Below are 19,127 nucleotides of genomic sequence, written 5' to 3'. Positions count from 1 at the left end.
CAAAATTAATTTTTAAAAGATTCAAGGCTCTTGATTCTATATGGGGTGGTATTTCAAAAAGCAATAATATGCATCTATGATTAGATGAATAGGTGTTTCAGTGGAGAAGTTTCACTTTAAAACATTAGCTGGCATTGTGTTTCCTTTAAAACATGAATAAAGTTGATTGGCTGCCTGGCTTGACTGACAGGCAGAGGAGAGTTCCGTGTAAAGTGTGTTACTCACTTCCGCCATTTGAAGCAGTTGTGCCAAGTGCTAAGAAGTGCAAGAAGGCAGCAGAGGAAAGAACGTGAGCCAGAAGGTTAGGAATGACTGGAGGCGGGTTATTTTTTAGCATCACGCAATTGCGCTGGTGTAATGCTATTTTTTCAGTGTGCGGCATTGCACATTGAAATGGCTACTACAAGTTGTGCCTTGAAAGATTTAATTTATTTGGTGTAGTAGGGGATATTTTTCATGATACTGAACCACTCTCCTTACTTCCTTCAGATGTTCAAGTAAAATAGTTTAGTCATCCAAATTTTCTACAAGCCTCATATGGGACTATGATTTCGTGACGTTATTCACTAAGAAGTCTGAAATAGGGAGGCCACAGAGTTGTGTTGGGGTGAATTTTGTTTTTGGTGGGGCGTTTCTGTTGATTGTCTGTTATTTATTAATTATAATTAAAATAAAAAATTATTTAAAAATTTAAAATAAATAAAATAGGGTTGCCAGCCTCCAGGAGGGGGCTGGAGATCTCCATGAATAATATTATCCAGAGGAAATGGCAGCTTTGAATTCATGGCATTATATCCCACAAAGATCACGCTTGTCCAGAAATAGCACTGTCTCCACCTCAAATCTCCAAGAATTTCCCAACTCAGAGTTGGCAAACCTATTCTAAAAGTGAAAATAATATTATATTCTTGTCACTAATTTCTCCTTATTAACTGATCCCTGGTATTTAATTCAGGCCTCAGGATAATGATGTAACATTTAGGAGAAAAGATGCAGCCCAATAAACCAGCACTGGAGGCCAAGATGGAAAAGATCTCCACAGCCACCATGGATTTCCCTTTGGTGCTCAAGTAGGTTGGCAGAAAGGATGCCCAAACACTGCAAAAGACCAACATGCTAAAGGTGATAAATTTGGCTTCATTGAAACTGTCCGGTAATTTCCTAGCAAAGAAAGCCACAGTGAAGGTAGCACTGGCCAGGAAGCCCATATAGCCCAAGACACAGTAAAACATGGTAGCAGAGCCCTCGTTACACTGCAGTATGATTTCTCCTGTAGATGAATGCATGTCCACGTCATGGAAGGGAGGGGAAGTGCTTAGCCAAAGAGCACAAATGCCTGCTTGGAGAAAAGAGCAGAAAAGGACCACAAGAATTGCCATTCTGTTCCCAATCCATTTCCTGATCCTGGATCCTGGTTTGGTAGCCATGAAAGCCAAAACAACAGTGATGGTTTTGCCCAACAAACTGGAAAGGGCCAAAGAGAAGATGAAGCCAAAAGCAGTTTGTCGGAGAAGGCAGGTCACTTGGGAAGGTCTTCCAATAAAGAGCAAGGAGCAGAGGAAGCAGAGAAGAAGGGAGATGAGGAGAATGTAGGTGAGGCTTCGATTGTTGGCTTTGACGATGGGAGTCTCCTGGTGCTTTATGAAAATCCCAAGCACCAAAGCTGTGATCAGAGAGAAAGAAATAGCCAAACTAGCTAAAATGATTCCTAATTGTTCCTTGTAAGAGAGGAAACTGAGGACCTTGGGGATGCATAAATCTTGCTTGTTGTTGGCATATTGATCTTGTGGACATTTCACACAGGCATCCATATCTGAAAAAGAAGTAATTTCATATCTCAAGACATTGATCTGTGTCTAGTAGAGAATCGAGTGATCAAACATCAGATAATTATAATTAATATAGCCAAAGAGTTGTCATCAAAACAGTAGTTTTTGAGTGAAATATCTGAAATATCAGTATGAACAGTCTGGAGCCACATCCAAGTGTACGCCATGGGCTTCAGGTTACAAGCACGTGACTGACTGTTAATTCAATGGAATCTTATAATGAGCTCAGTTATTCCTCTTTGGGAAAGAAGAAAGAGTCATACCATAGTTTATAACAAGTAATCCCCCTTCATTTCTTAATTCTAGGGAAAACTTGACAATCTTATTATTCAATGATGAGAAACGGTGATTGGCTGTTGTTCCCATTCCCACAAGATCACAGATCTCAGGTTTCCACAGATTTCCCAAAACACGAATCATTGACTTGGTGCAAAAGATTGATTTTATTCAGAGCAAGCAAGTTGACCCAAACAATACCCTGGCAGAACTGTGAGGCATGTTCAGCATAGAATCCTACAATTAGCCCCGTACCCCCATGAGAACACATGAAACTCAGGAAATCCTCAAAGTCCAAACAAGGTCCTCACAGCATCTGCATTCTTTACGTCAGTTGGAGATGAATAGGACACAATCTTATGAAGAACATCTTCATACATTACATTTCCTACCCTCATCTTGAGAAATCGTTCTTTCTGGGCATGGAACACAATCGTAGCAGCAAAATGTCTCCTCTTCCTTTTTTTTCTTGCTATATCCAGGTTGGCAATGTTCATTGCAGACAGAAAGGGGCACCACCTAGCCATGATACAAAAGGAACATCAGTCTCATGTACACGTTCATTGAGAACAACTGTTATTCTAGCACCTCTTCCACTGTTGATGCAGAATGATGGCAACACAGTAGCAGAATAACAACACCTGGGAGTAGGACAAGTGTTCTGGGATTGTCATGAAGACTCCTCACAGTGGAATGAAAGCCCCTGGGAGACACAGAAGTTTTCTAGCATGGTAGCAACAGCCCCCAGAAGGGGGGAAAGCCCCTGGGATTAGCTGAAGTGACCAAGAACTGGAATGAAAGATCCTCAAGTAGCATGACAACCCTTAAGACTGATATCAATGTAACCTTCTTCAATAAACTCTAAAGTTTAGAGCACTGATTTCAATCACAGGGGGTCTCATTCCTGTCCCAGAACTTCTTCTGGGGGTGTCTGGGGTTGTTCATCCCACTCAGGGATCTTTCATTCCAGTCCGAGAGCAATTTTGCCATTCCAATGAGTCTTCTTTTCATTCTGGCTACTGTCTTTCCAATCACAGAATACTTCTGCAACTCACAGAGCACCAGAAAAAGTTGTTTTCTTTCAGAAAAGAAACATTACCTAACGTGAATGATTCTGTGGCATTTTAACACTGTTCCCAGCATTCTTAGGTCTCTCCCCTCCCGTTTTGGGCAGGCAGAGCTCTAAAATGGATGTATAACTTTTTCTGCTCTTCACACACTCAGGAATCTGCCTCTGCATCTCACCTGGTTAAAGCTTCTGTGCCACACGATCTGATCGTCATGAAGGGTGAGCTCGTTGCCTGGAGGATCCCGAGGATCCAGCCTTCCCACCTTCACTCTTGCAAAAGAGCCATTGGGGAATGTTACCCAGTTTGTTACGTCAAAGCCAACACTGAGTTCTCCATTTTCATCAAAACACACAGGGTCTCCAGCGCTATTGTTGAACTGGATGTTCCTGAGAAAATGATGGAGCTAGCAGAGAAAGAAATGGTCAGATTCCAAATCCTGAAATCATTACAATTCTCTTTGCAAAAATTGCCAAGTATGAATGAATGATTCTGACTGAGAAACGTTAACCAAAAGAGTGTCGAGCTTAGATAAATATGACCTGAGTGAAACTGAATTGGGGTGTCTATGAGCTTTGACTGAAGTTTGTATCTCCGTCAAAACCAAACAAAAACAATCTGATGGTCAATCCACAGGATACGGAGGTGCTGTTCAATGCTAACCAGGGAAGTTTGGATCTGAAGAGTTAGCCTATTGTAGTGCCAAGCTCTGGATGTTCTACCAAAGAGAAACATCCTAGGCAAAAATTTAGGAAAGTATTAGAGACACATTAGTTGTCTCACTCTCTCAGGTAGAAGGTGCTTCTCTGCTACAATGCAGGAAAGGCTTCTTTGTAGACAATATTGCTATTTTAATCATCTCAGGTGTTTTATTTTACCACTGAATATTTTTACTGTAGGATGCTTGTTCTGAATGATTTCTCTGGTTCCCTGTTTCCATCAGCTTATTGATGTTATAGGACTTTCTCTGCTCACCACCTTTCATGTTGGATGTGCTTTTATGCGGCTGTGTTCTTAGGAGGTGTGCCTCTGAAAATGCACTTCCAACAGGCATGGAACATGAAATAAACCCAACACTTAAATAATAAGCAAGTGAAATGGCAAGATTTCTTGAAATCTGATACTTGAGACTCATGTACCTGCCATGCTTGCACATTGTTGAATTCAAGATGCCTCCCTTCTTCCATTCTTCGCCGTTTCGCTATGGATATGAAGATGGCACGCAAAGCATGTGCCACAGCATAGACTGCATTGTAGACATTGTAGCTGTGGCCAGTCATGCTCATTTCAAACAAAACGACTGGAATAGAATCCAGCTGCTCCTCTCCGGTGCACATTTCCTTGCTGTCCCCATGAACAGTTGGAGTTCCCAGTGCACAACTGAATGCTTCCTCCCAGAAGTTATCAATAAAAGCACCTCCTTTTGCCCAGGAAGGGCTTACGGACTGCAGGAATCTGTTGAATCCCGGTGGCTGATTGGAGTGAACTGCAAAGGACAGGGCACCATGGAAGGTTTCTACATCCCACTCCCTTTGGAGAGACACTGATGCAAAGTCCCAGTGGCACGTCACAATCCACACCTTCTGCACGGGAGGAAATGAAAAGAAGGGAACTACACACAACAATGTCAACAAACTTAACATGGATGAGCCTTCTCCATATACAAACCAAACATTGGCTTTGCTTTCAAAGTGAGCACTCATAAATTCGAACTGCCTAACAAAATCGTCTGCCTCGTTTGCAATGTAAGTCTGTGTTGGTAACCTTGCAGCAAAGTCAACACAGATGCCATTCTCAGAGAGCATTGGCACCAAGACCTCCACGAACCTGTCCCCGCTGTCATCTTCCTGAGCAAAGAGGGCAATCCACGTCCATCGGAAGTGGTGAAATAGCCGGACAACTCCCGTGTATTGAGTGGCTTCATTGGGGACCATCCGATACATGGAAGGAAGCAGCAGTTTGTTCTCTTGCACTGAGGAAAATGATCCATAGGTGAACTAGGGAAAAAGATACTCTTTTTGTTCAGATACAATGAAACATATCACTCAAACATATGTCAAAGCTGTATAATTTAGATAGCTGTGAGTGGGCGGCTTACCTGTGGTACTTTATAAATGGCCCCTGTGGTGGCAATATAGGCAGATATTTGGGAACTCAGTCCTCCGATGACTGCAACGAGATTGCTCTGTGTCCCACACTTGAAATTGGGGAGAAACTGGTGCTGTGACGAAAGCAAGCTCAAGGTGGCTTTAGAGGTCAACCTCGCACTCAAGTAGCTGTTGATGACATGAAAGCCTAAAGTGATGTTTGGTAAGAAATTGGGATTCCCATTGATCTCTTGCACAGCAAAAGCCAAAGCCAAGTTGTGCTGGTAATTCTTTGGAATTGATCTGTAATGGAAGTTATTGATAGAATTGAGAGCCTTCTTTACCATTGTACTCCTTCATGGCTTCCCTACCCCTCATTACTGTACTCTTGATGCCTCCTGCCTCTGCACACCATTTTTCCCAGCCTTAAAACACAAGCCATCCGAAGACTCCAATGCTCCTTTTGGCTCAGGCTCATTCCCAGACCACGAAATGGATGTCAGCTCTTCCGCCGCCTTTATATCCATCTTTGAAATGCCATTTTCTCTGGAGTTTAGGACATGACCCTTTAGATCTTTACGAACCCAAAGACACATGACATGGAAGGATAAAATTCTTTCCCCTTCTCCTTATCTCCACTCCACAGCTCTCTGCTACACGTCTGCCACCCATACATCACATTAGAGATTTTATTCCACAAGACGGGACCCAATTGACCATTTCCTAAAAAAGATACAACTCAACATACATGAAGGGAGCTTTCAAAAGCTTTTATGCTCAGACCCTTGTTGCTTTCCTCAGTGTTGAGTATTCAAATCCCACCATCCCCATTGAACTTTAGCTGTATAAAGAAATGATACAAAGAGTACGGAAGAAAGCCTTACATAGCTTCAGAAATTAACCACTGTGCAGGCTGCTCATTAAATGAAGGAATGTTGTATATGTAGAACACTTGAGAAACAATCTCACCCACAATCAGATCACCAGGCTGATAAAATGCATGAGGCAGGGGAAGAAGATGAACAGCTGTGGGGCACTTAAAGGAATGTTTCTTGCATATGGCGTGGCACAGCAGGAAAAGTATCAGCATCCGCCTGGCGGCCACTTTGTCCTCCATGTTTCTCCTGTTTTCTTCGTATTAGTTTTGTTTCGGCTTTTGCTGGATGAGCAAATAGATCTGTAACTTGGCTTGACCTAGTTTAACCTAAAAGGAAATATCCACAGAAGGTTCGATTTATGAATGATTGTCTCCACCCGTTTGCCTTCATTACTTGATCCGATACAACCTCTGTGCCTGATTGTGTTCTCCTCTCAGGATGAAGAGCTTGTTCATTTGCCCAGAATTATTTTCTTCTAAGAAATAACACCCTCTGAAATAGCTTTATCCAAGATCTATGCCTGAGACTGAATTTCTTTTTAAAATAAAAAATTTAAAACAAACCCTCAGTCGTCTAATAGGTGGACAAAAGCCAAAATGTTGACATCTCCAGAATTGTGAAATACAGGTGGGAAACTGTTATGTGAGAGGCAAATAGGGAAACAGGGAGAAATCGAGTTCTGACCTGATGTCGGATCCAGCTAGCGTTTTCAGAAAGTTGAACCCAGTTCTCTCCAAACTAAAGCTCCCAGCTCCTCTGGATTTCTTCACATATGTCCCATGACTCTCCACTTAATTTTTATGCAAGTCAAACATGATGCCTCTATATTTTTCACTAGTAGGAATGGTAGATGGATAGAAGTTATACTTGGTTTACATGTTTTGAGGCGATACCATTTTTTTTGCGGGGGATCAATCTAAAATGGCGGAGGTAGAAAGTGCAGTCAAGGTGCAGGCAACCTCTGAGAACACCTCTTGGTATTCAAGACAAGAAGAATGGTGTCCTGCTGTTGCCTCCTTCTGCAGAGCAATCATGGACTTTCTGAGTCGTCTTCAGTCCAAGGACTAGCTATCCAAGAACTGCTTAGCTTCTGAGAAGGAACAAAACAGGGCTAGTTTAGGCCATCCAGGTCAGGGAAATTGGGATATAACCTTGCTCATCAATATACTTTAGAAACTCTAACATGGAAGACTGATAGAATTCTCTGTAGCCAAGCCCAGCTTAATGATGGGGATTTTATTCTGCAGGTATTACCGCCCCCCTCCTTGAAGCCCCTGGATATGTTTTGTGAAGCAGAAGAGTGAATTGTAATGACTATGGCATTATTTCATAATTATAGTGGTGTTGATGGTTCTGGCCTTGGTCTCACATGGTATTTGAAAGTGTCACAATATAATTTGATGTGTATGCATGCAATAGTAATAATATGAGGGAAGATTTATGAAGACGTCAAACCCTTTCATTGCGGCTAGTTTAGGCAACTTCTTGTTTTTCTGAAGTCTTCAAGTGACCGTTGACAGTCATCATAAGCGAACCATTGCCTGATAGGGATCAAAGCATTATCATTGGTTAATGTCTGATGAAGGGCAATTGAACTTTTGTGTTGAACTTGAAATCTGAACTTACTAGAGGTGAAACAGTCAGTGATAAATCCCCAAGCCAACCCACAAGGACACCTGATGCATAATGCTCAACATCTGGTGTTCTGATTAGCCCTCCAATGAATGGAAAAGAAATTTCCATATTGTCCTTTGATTTATATCTTGTTCTTTATATATCTTCTTCTTCTTTATATATCTATTCCAAGGCAGAATTCCATTCTTTTGTGGTAGAAAAGATCCCAGCAAAACAAAAAAGCCAATAAACAAAAGCACTCTCACATAAGGCAGAATGTTTTCTGAGAGCATATTTTTCTGTCCCCATTTGCCTCTTGAATAACTGACTCATTCTGTTGCTTTTGGAAGTCGTAATGTTTATTTTCATTTTCAAACAATTGTATATTGTAAACTTAAAGCATTAGAAAACACAAAATGTCCCAATTTTTAGACATAAAGATATCCTGTGAATAGTCCCTGCTGTTCCTTGTTTACGTTTTTCTAGCTGCAAGAACATATCCAGCTCCTATGATGTTGAGGCTACAGCATGAAATCGAAACACACAACTCTATGGGGTTTGCGAGAAGAATGAAAGATTGTCAGCCACCCTGGCATATAAGTATAAAAGAAGCAAGATGTCCTCTGTGTCCTCTGTAGCAGGCACAAATGATCTGAAACCCAAATTTTAAGAAATCTTCATTGACCACAGTGTGATGTATCTTCTGGAAAAACCCTGAAGTAACATCACGCTTCAAAATATTCCACTGGGAACTCACTGATAAAACCATAGGATTTTCACTGATCGCTAGAGAGGATGGATTTCCCACCCAGGAGTACCAGAAGTGATGTCACAGTGTCATCAACAGTCACCACCAATGACAACATCCGGCCAGTGTCCCTCTGGTTGCAGGGCTGATCCCAGCAATTCTACGTTGGGATAAATATGGAATCCTAGACATTGGGTTTCATCCAGGTGCATTTTTTATTCAATCTTTCCTAATTGCTTTCTATCTGACTGTTCATATCTCATATAGTTTTTGGTCTTGGCCCATGATTCAAAGCAATAATCTTGTATCTGATCAAAGAAGATGCTCTCTTACTTCTCAACAACAGAAAAGTGAAATGGTTCCTACAAGTTGGGGGAGGGGGATATTTTTCATGTTACTGAGCCACTATAGTTCATGTTACTGAACCATTATACTTCCTTCCTTCAGATGTTCGAGTAACATAATGAAAACATTTGAATTTTCTACAAACCTCATATGGACCTATGATTTCTTGAGCTTTTGCACAAATAAGTGGGGAAATGGCAGCTTTGATGGTGGAACTCATGGCATTGTACCTCACTAAGGTCATGGGTGTCCACAAACCACTCTGTCCCCAGGCTTTACCTTAAATCTAATGCCCCAGGTGGCAGTGAGCTCCCCTTCACTTCCAGCCTTCAAGCAGATACGTATCATAGATGCTTTAGGCGGATCCTACAATGAACTACGTGGCCCCTTCCTAGTGTAGGATTCTAAATCTGTAGGAATTTATCAGCCCTCAAGAATTTCCCAACCCACAATTGGCTATGGTATTATGAAAGTAAAAATAATCTTCTATTCTTGTCAGTTTTTTCTTCTTATTAATTGATCTCTGGTGTTTAGCTCAGGCCTCAGAATAATGATGTAGCATTTAGGGGTAAAGATACAACCCAGTAAGCCAGCACTGGAGGCCAATATGGAAAAGATTTCCACAGCCACCATGAATTTCCCTTTGGTGCTCAAGTAGGTTGGAAGAAAGGACACCCAAACACTGCAAAAGACCAACATGCTGAAGGTGAGGAACTTGGCTTCATTGAAACTGTCCGGTAACTTCCTAGCAAAGAAAGCCATGGTGAAGCTGGCACTGGCCAGGAAGCCCATATATCCCAAAACACAGTAAAACATGGCAGCAGAGCCCTCGTTACACTGCAGGATGATTTCCCCAGTAGCTGAATGCATGTCCACATCGTGGAATGGAGGGGAAGTACTTAGCCAAATAGTGCAAATGCCTGCTTGGATGAAGGAGCAGAAAAGGATCACAGAAGTTGCCATTTGCTTTCCAAACCATCTCCTTATCCTGGATCCTGGTTTGGTAGCCATGAAGGCTAAAACAACAGTGATGGTTTTGGCCAACACACTGGACAGGGCCACAGAGAAGACAATGCCAAATGCAGTTTGTCGGAGAAGACAGGTCAGTTGGGAAGGTCTTCCAATGAAGATCAAGGAGCAGAGGAAGCAGAGAAGAAGGGAGATGAGGAGAATGTAGGTGAGGCTCCGATTGTTGGCTTTCACGATGGGAGTCTCCTGGTGCTTGATGAAAATCCCAAGCACCAAAGCTGTGATCACAGAGAAAGACATAGACAACAAAGCTAAGGCAATTCCTAATATTTCTTTGTAGGACAGGAAACTGAAGACCTTGGGGATGCATTGATCTTGCTTGATATTGGCATGCTGATCTTGTGGACACTTAATACAAGCGACCATATCTGAAAAAGAAGATTGATATTTCATGAATTCGATCAGTGATTATAGAATGGCAATATGTAACATACATATAACATCAAAGAGAACTCTTTGATCAAGTAACAACATTCAGTTAAGGATCCTAGTCTTTATTTGAATATATGTTTAATATACGTATTAGTTTTGCAAAACTACTTCCTCTGATGACATGAAGTATTGACATGTTTAATTTAGCATTTATATTTGTCAGCTTCTGAGAAAAATCACAGATGGCATGATGTCACCTACAACTGACCACCTGCAATCTTCAAGGGAAGTCACACAATTTCTTGAGATAGGGGGACTTTCTAGAGTGGAGATTGGGAGGATATATCACAGTCTGACCAACAGCACTATCTTTGTGCAAGCTACACAAAACATTCCTCTTTTAGGATTTAAGATCTCATGTACCAAAGATGAAAATCCACGTGTTGCCCCTTTCCATCCCTGTATGTACAGTCTGGAAGCACACATCCAAATATAGAGCAAGGGCTTCAGGGTATGAACTGACATGCGCATGCCCCATGAGCACTTCTGATTTATTGAAAAAACAATACAATCTCATTGTTCCAGGAGGAGAAAGTGGGGCTGACTGGAATTCCCATTCCTTCAATATCGCAGAGCTATACAACTTCTCATTATACCCATTTTGTGGAACAGACTCTTATGAAGGATATCATGTGTTATGCTTCCTACCCTCATCCTGTGAAATGGTTCCTTCTGGACACGGAGCACAATCATAGCAGCAAAACTTCTCCCCTTCCTTCTTTTTCTTGCTATAGCCCGGAGGACAATGTTCATTGCAGAGAGAAAGGGGCACCACCTGGCCGTAATACAAAAGGATCATTAGTAACATGTGCATCGACCCTCTTTACAATCCTAACCACCATCTCAAGTCATACCTCTTAACCTCAAAAAGCCTCTGTCCTCAAACAGAAAAGTCAATGGTTCCCGAGATAAGTATACCAAAGTCTGATGGAAAGAAATAAGCAGCAGAAACAACAATCTTTTCACTAGAGAAATATTTATGTATTTATAACTACCTAAAGAGCCTCGATCTAATAAATTAGAATTTAATTGACAGGATTAAAACGTGTAAGTTCTTCTACTCTTCATGCACTCAAGAATTTGCTTCTTTGTCTTACCTGGTTAAAGGTTCTGTGCCACACAATCTGATCTTCATGAAGAGTCAGCTCATTGCCTGGAGGAGCCTGAGGATCCAGCCTTCCCACTTTCACTCTTGCAAAAGAGCCATTTGGGAATGTTACCCAGTTTGTAACGTCAAAACCAACATTCAGTTCTCCATTTTCATCAAAACACACAGTGTCTCCAGCACTGTTGTTGAACTTGATGTTCCTTAGAAAATGATGCAGCTACCAGAGAAAGATATGGTCACGGAGAGGTACAACTGGTCACAACTATGCCTAGTGTTTTTTTTTTTACCCTGCCCCCAGTCTGGTGGAATGCTCTTTGAAGTGAAATCAGGACCCATAATGTCCCGTAATGCCTGTAAGACAGAGGTTTCCTACCAGGGTTTTGGTTGAGGCCAGCTAATGGACACTTGAGAGCCCATCCAATTAATTGAAATCCATCCAACATGGATTACCTGCCTGGTAATATCCGATTTAGAAAGGGGAGGTAATTTTACAAATAATTTTAATAATTAAGGTAAAGGTATCCCCTGTGCAAGCACCGGGTCATGCCTGATCCTTGGGGTGACGCCCTCCAGCATTTTCATGGCAGACTCAATACGGGGTGGTTTGCCAGTGCATTACCGTTTCCAGTCATTATTCCATTATTCCAGTCATATCCCAGTCATTACCGTTTACCCCCCAGCAAGCCAAGTACTCATTTTACTGACCTCAGAAGGATGGAAGGCTGAGTCAACCTTGAGCCGGCTGCTGGGATTGAACTCCCAGCCTCATGGGCAGAGTTTCAGACAGCATGTCTGCTCCTTTACCACTTTGCGCCACAAGAGGCTCTTAATTTTAATAATTATTGTTGTTTAAAATCTTTTAAGTTTTAGAGGCCAGATTTTAAATAATTTTTGAATAATATAATAATATTAGAAGTATAGTAGTAGTACGAGGAGGAGGAGGAGGAGTGTAGCAGCAGCAGCAAAGATGGACAAGTATAAATAGATTTATTTATTTATTTACGGTCATTTAGACCAAAATTTTAGAAGCACTACTATACAATAGCAGTTTGTAAAAGGGAAGGTAATACATTAAAAGGTTAAAAATGCATCAACAATAAAACTTAAAACTTCTCCACCATAAAAGCCAACATTTAGATGCATTAACTGCTGTTGACTATTTTACACGGATAAAATGAGCCATAAAAGCAATAAAACTAATAAAGCTGTTAAAATATAAAACAAAAGACAAGATTGAGAGGTGAGCGATACATCTACTAACCTGCGGACCTATTACGGCTATACATGAGTGACCCATTCTTTCCTAATTCTTAAAGCTAGCCACGCAAATTTTGCTACTTTGCTAGTTAACAAATTATCTGTATCTGATAGCAATATTTGCAGGCGATGCTTTCTCAGGTCGTGAGGGCATTCTATAAGCATTGGTACTAATGCACCTGTGCGAATATGATTATACAGCTTGCACTCAAATAAGATGTGTTCTGTGTTCTCGACTTGACCCTCATTGCAGATACAGAGTCAATCCTTGAGAGGGAGTCCATCAGATTTCCCACTCAAGTAAGCAGAGGGCAGGGCATTGTGACGAAGGAGGGTAAAGGATCTCCTGTGCTCAGGATTTACCACTTTTCTTAGATATTGCATCTGGGTGTTCCTGTTTAGGAGATGTTTCCTAAAGAGTGGATCCTGAATATTGTTGAGATCATGTTGACTCTCTACTTCTATCACTCTTGTCTTAACAAGATCTATAGCCTTGTCATAACCCATAGACTAAAACAATTGATATGAGAGACCATAGTAGCACAACTTTTTAGTGAGTGCAATTTGCCAAGGTGCGACAAATGTGTTGATCACTATTAGACTTGCAAGACTTTGCTGCTGGAAAATAAATAGATTATTCTGGCTAGTACATGTCAACCAAATCAGGTAACGGGTCATTGTCTGTGACTTGAGTGAAATTGTGGGGAATCTAAGATCATTGAATGTCATTAAAAATGATTTATTGCAGGTTTTCTAGATATAGTGGCCAGATATTTCCTCTGCTCTCCAAAAGCTAATGGGACGCTAGACATGGAGGATAAGAGGGATCTGAGTTTGACTGAAGTAGAATACAATGGGCTGTTTTTTCTTACCTATAAAGCCCCGAGTTATCTAAGACCACGTTATCTAAATAGTAGATAACCAAACACCTGATCATGATATTCCATCAACCTGACCAAGCCTTCCTACCTTGGTTCTTGAAAAGAGTAATGGCCTGAATGTGGCCTGATCTCCAAGCCCTCAATGGAACACTGAATGGGGGGCAGTTACTGGTTCTTTTCTCATGAGGCTCTGGCATTCCAGTGTAGAGAAATAGTCTTGGGAAAATGTTTCCAATCTTTTAGAAAGTAGCTAAAGACACAATAGTTGTCCCACTCTCTGAGTTAAAAGCTGTTCCTGATGGGCTGTTTTTAATGGATTTATCCTGCACAATGAAGAAAAGCTTTCTTTGGATTCAATACTGATGTTTTAATGATTGCAGGAATTTGATTTTACTATTGAATAGGTATGCAGCTTTAACAGTTGGCCAGCACTTAATAATTATTCAGGTTCAAGGTTTTCAGGCATATTGATATGTTGACTATTTTTTGCACTCTCTTTCTATGCTACTATATGTTTATCAGGTATGTATTAGGAAAATCATTTCAAATGGACATGCAGAAATACTCAAAGAGAAATAATTAAATTATAATCAAGTGAAGAAATGTGCAGTGACATCCAAATTATGCCATACAATCACTTTTTGTGAAAAAAGGGAATCAGTCCTTTCGGTTCAGTAGAACTTAAAAAAAGTTTGAGAAAAAAAAGTGTGAAGGATAGTAATTAATGGCAGACACTTTCCCAATTGTGGAAAGAAATAATTAAAAGAGATTAGTTGCTTGCCTTATCTATTTTTAATTATTTCTTTCCTCAATTCAGACAGTGTCTGTCACAATTACTAACCTTGACATTTTTATTTTCCCAATGTTTTTGTGAAGATTTTCAACACTCAAAACTTATGCGTTGAAGAAATCAACATTGATCTTGAAGATGCTACTGAACCCGAATTTGCTTCTGGTATTGAGACCAAGATAGCAGTCCACTTGAATCTGTTTGAAATGCAATCTTTGAGAAGCAAATACCTGCCATGGTTGCACGTCACATATCTCTGGAATCTTCCCTTCTTCCATTCTTCTGCATTTAAATATGGATACATAGATGGCATGCAAAGAATGTGCTACAGCATAGACAGCATTGTAGACATTATAGCTGTGGCCAGTCATACTCATCTCAAACAAAATGTCTGGAATAGAATCTAGCTTCTCCGCTTCAGTGCACATTTCCTTGTTGTCCCCGTGAACAGTGGAGAGTTTCAGGGCGCAACTGAATGCTTGCTCCCAGAAGTCCTGGATAAAACCGTCTCCTTTTGCCCAGGAAGGACTTACGGACTGCAGGAATCTGTTGAATCCTGGTGGCTGATTGGAGTGAACTGTAAAGGATAGGGTACCATGGAAGGTTTCTATATCCCACACTCTTTGGACAGACACTGATGCAAAGTCCCAGTGGCATGTCACTATCCATACTTTATGCACGGGAGGAAATGAAAAGAAGGGCATTAGAAGCAATATTATTCTCAAACTTAACATGGAAGAGTCTTCTCCATATACAAACCACACATTAGCTTTGTTGTCAAAATAAGCAGCAAAAAACTTTTCGTGCCTTGAAAAATCATCCCCATCATGTGCAACATATTTCTGTGATGGTAACCTTGCAATGAAGTCAACACAGATGTCATTTTCAGAGAGCATTGGCACCAAGACCTCCACAAATCTGTCTCCATTGTCATCTTCCTGAGCCAAGAGTGCAATCCACGTCCATCTGAAATGGTGAAAGAGGCGAATAAATCCCATATATTGAACGGCTTCATTGGGGACCATCTGATACATGGAAGGAAGCAGCAATTGGTTTCCTTGCACTCGGGAAAATGATCCGTAAATGAGCTAAGGAAAAATATATACAAACTTTATTCAGAAAGAATGAAATATACCATTGAAACATATGTCGAAGCAGTGGAATTTCCATAGCTCTGAATGGATGGCCTACCTGTGGGATTTTATACATGCTGAGTGTGGTGCCAATATGGGCAGATACTAGTGAAGTCAGCCCTCCAATGACTGCAATGAGAGTGTTCAGTGCCCCACACTTGAAATTTGGGAGAAACTGGTGCTGTGAAGACAGCAAGCTCAAGGTAGCTTTATAGGTCATCTTTGCATCGAAGTAGCTATTGAAGATACGAAAGCCCAAAGTGATGTTTGGTAAGAGGTTGGGGTCACCATTGATCTCCTTTAGGGCAAAAACTAAAGCCAAGTTGTGCTGATAATTCTTTGACACTGATCTACGAGGAGAATTATAGATGAGGTTGAAAGCCTTCTTGAACTTCATACTCCCTACCTCTCATTGCCCTGCATTACTGTACCCTGATATATCCTGCCTCTGTTGGTTAATTTTACACTGTCACAACAGAAACCATCCGAATTTCGCTCTTAATATAGATACCCCTCTAAATATAGTGTTCTGATTGCCTCTTTTTGCTTCTCTGACACCCACAGTGATTTCAGCTTATTCACTGGCTGCAGATCCATCTCTAAAATCCTCCTGTTCTGTGAATATTTAGACATGACCTTTCAAATTAATACAAAGCCACATCCAGAAAATCTATATAAAAACTCATCCTTTCCTCTTTCACTCAGTTCCACCTCCCTCTGCTCCTTCTGCTGCCCTCCATTTATCCTATTAGAGATGTTGTTCTACAAGACAAAGCCTAATTTTCACTTTCTTCTGAAAAAAAAAAAGAAACTTACCTTACACAAAGGGAGTATACTATAACAGATATGTTCAAACTCTTGTCGGCTTCTTTGGTGCTGCTTTGATAAAATCTAAGCCTACATATTTATAGTTAGCTGAATAAAGAAAATACATGAAGAGTTTGAAAGAGAGACTTACAGAGGTTCTGCAATGACCAAATTGGTGGGCTCTTCGGTAAATGAAGGGATGCTGTATACATACATGACTTGAGAAACAATCTCACCCACAATCAAGTCACCTGGCTGATAAAATGCATGAGGAATTGGGAGAAGATCAACTGCTGTGGCACACTGCATGGGATGTTTCTTGCACGTCACATGGCACAGCAGTAAAAGCAGCAGCAACTTCCGTGAGAACATCTTTTCCTTAATTTTCTCCCTGGCTCATCAGTACCAGTTTTGTTCTGACTTTTCATAGATGTATGTACAACTTTGCTGGTGTTCGTTTAACCTATTTGGAACTACGAACAGAAAGTTCAGGTAGTGGTTGCTTGTCTCTGTCCCTTGACCTTCATGACTTTGTACAATAGGATCGCCATTCTCTCTCCTGTTCTCATCTCTTTGTCCAGACTGACACTAAAACAGCTGTATTCCAATCCCACAGCTGAAACTGATTCTCTTTCTTAAATGTAAATTGTAAAGCAAACCTTTGGTGATCTAAGCAGCAGATGAGTTGATGAAGGCCAAATTGTTGCAAAGAGTTTCTCCTCACTCTTCCAAAATTGCAAAATATGCCACAGTTGGTGGGGAAACTGCCATGGCCCTTTTTCCCCAAAATGAAGTGGATGTGAAAGGCAGAGGAGGAGAGAGAAGAGATCAGATGCTCAATCCCCCTTGTGTCTTCACTCAGTCTCACCTAGTTTCTTCTACACTTGAACTTCCAGCTCACATGGCTTTTGGTCCAGGAGATGCCATGCCTCTGAACCTTTTGAAGGGTTAACATTTGTGAGGCAATCAGCCTAAGACAATGTTGGTAGATAGTGGAGTTAAGCTGCACAAACACCCGAGAACCCCCCTGAGTTTTCAAGACAAGAACAGAGGTTTTCTACCATTGCCTTCCTCTACAGAGTAATTGTGGACTTTCTGGGTGGCTTCCCATCTAAGGAGTAACAAGGCAGAAGCTGATGAGCTTCTCAGAGCTAACAACAATGTTCTACTCAGAACCATCCACATCAGGACAAGTGGGAAACTACCTAAAAACCTATATTACGCATATCGATATAGGAGATTGACAGAACCCCCTCTATGCTTGCATCAGAACCCTGCTCATTGATGGGGATTATATTATGCACAATTCTTAAAAAATAGCCGCTGGCAATGTTTTGTCAAGCAAGAGAAAGAACTGTAATGACTGTGATGTGCCTTCCTAATTATGGTGGTGGCCTTGGTCTCAGATGGCCATTGAAATTCTCACAATTTAAATTGATATGTATGTCTGCAATTGTAATAATTGAAGTGAAAATCTGTGATGGTATCAAACCCATTCATTGTGGCTTGTTTAGGCAGCTTCTGGTTCTTCTGAGTTCCCCAAGTGACCCTTGGTCAAGAATTGTAAATGAAGCAGGTCCTGTTAGGGATCAAAGCCAATGTCTGACAATGGAAAACTGAACTTCTGTGTTGAACTTGAGATATGATTTTACCGGAGGTGAAACTTTCAGCGCTGATGCCGCTACATCCTATGATGTCATTTTCTGCATTATGGATAAAATAAGGTGTAACAATTAAGCCCTAAACCCTCCAGCATCCGAAAAAGAATGATGCATATTGGCCTTGGAACTGTATTCCTACTCCAAGACAAAATAGGAAAGATCCCAACCAAACAAACAACACTCCCCCTGGTCACATAATGCGGAGCGTTTCCGTAGAGTGCATATGTCCATTCCCATGTGCCTAGTGAATAACTGAGTCGTTCTGCTGTTTTATAAAGTCGAGAGATTCATTTCCATTTGGAAACAAACATATATTTAAAACCTAAACTATTAGAAAACACAAAGTGGCCCAAAATTTGAACATAAAGATATTGTATTAATGGTACCTGATGTTGAATGCATATCAGTTTGTATTTCTTGCTGCGAGATTATATCCAGCTCTTCATGTGTTGAGCGTACAGCATGTAATGGAAACATACTATTGGTTTTGCATGCAGAGAGAATGCTTGTCACCCCTCTATGGTCTGTAAGTATGAAAGGTTATATCTGTCCCCTGTCGCAGGCATATATGATAAGAAATCCAAATTTTGAAAAATCATCATTGACAATCAATCAATCAATCAAACTTTATTACAGTCGTTCAGACCAAGTTATATGAATTTGATACATAAGAGATCAAAAGAATATCGTCATTTAATGTAATATAAATTAAAACTTATCATTAAATAGAGCTTAAAACTATGCTACTTTACAGCATCGGATTTTTATGGTGGCGGCACAAATCTTAGCCAGCTGAGTTGTCACCTGGGGGGACTCATCACTTAGCAGCCTCTTTGCTCGATCTACATCATGATGTTCTGGCAACTTTTTAAGGAGTGGTTCAGTCAAGTTGCTACAAATGTCAACATAAGCAGGGCAGTGGAACAATATATGCTCTAAAGAGACATCTCGCTTCACAATGAACTAATGGAAAACCACAGAATGGTCACTGAATTCTAGAGAGAATGGATCTCATGTCCAGAAACCCAGAAGTGATGTCACACCACCACCAATGACGCTGTCCAACCAGTTTCCCTCTGGTAAAAGAATTGTCTGGCAATTCTTGGTTGGGGGGAATATGCAATTCTAGACATTTTGTTTCAATGTCACATTTTAATTTCAGCCCTTCCTAAATCATTCTATCTG

General features: G+C 40.8%; 2 protein-coding genes across 2 annotated transcripts; both read right to left on the bottom strand.

The window, feature by feature from the left end:
- Positions 1-914: 914 nt before the first annotated feature.
- Positions 915-5,606, bottom strand: LOC143825193 (vomeronasal type-2 receptor 26-like). The gene is made up of 5 exons (XM_077313218.1): positions 5,271-5,606; positions 4,312-5,169; positions 3,351-3,578; positions 2,498-2,624; positions 915-1,813 (listed from the first exon to the last, which is right to left on the bottom strand). The coding sequence occupies exons 1-5, from the start codon at positions 5,604-5,606 to the stop codon at positions 915-917; spliced, it is 2,448 nt and encodes an 815-aa protein (XP_077169333.1).
- A 3,733-nt stretch (positions 5,607-9,339) lies between these two features.
- LOC143825192 (vomeronasal type-2 receptor 26-like) lies at positions 9,340-15,871 on the bottom strand. Its single transcript, XM_077313216.1, has 5 exons — positions 15,533-15,871; positions 14,572-15,429; positions 11,403-11,630; positions 10,954-11,080; positions 9,340-10,241 (listed from the first exon to the last, which is right to left on the bottom strand). The coding sequence occupies exons 1-5, from the start codon at positions 15,869-15,871 to the stop codon at positions 9,340-9,342; spliced, it is 2,454 nt and encodes an 817-aa protein (XP_077169331.1).
- Between the last annotated feature and the right edge of the window lie 3,256 nt (positions 15,872-19,127).

Source organism: Paroedura picta, chromosome 16 (genome assembly GCF_049243985.1).
Source record: "Paroedura picta isolate Pp20150507F chromosome 16, Ppicta_v3.0, whole genome shotgun sequence".
NCBI classification, from domain to species: Eukaryota; Metazoa; Chordata; class Lepidosauria; order Squamata; family Gekkonidae; genus Paroedura; species Paroedura picta.
The sequence above is the reverse complement of the archived record's forward strand: the minus strand, read 5'-3'. Positions and strand labels throughout refer to the sequence as shown.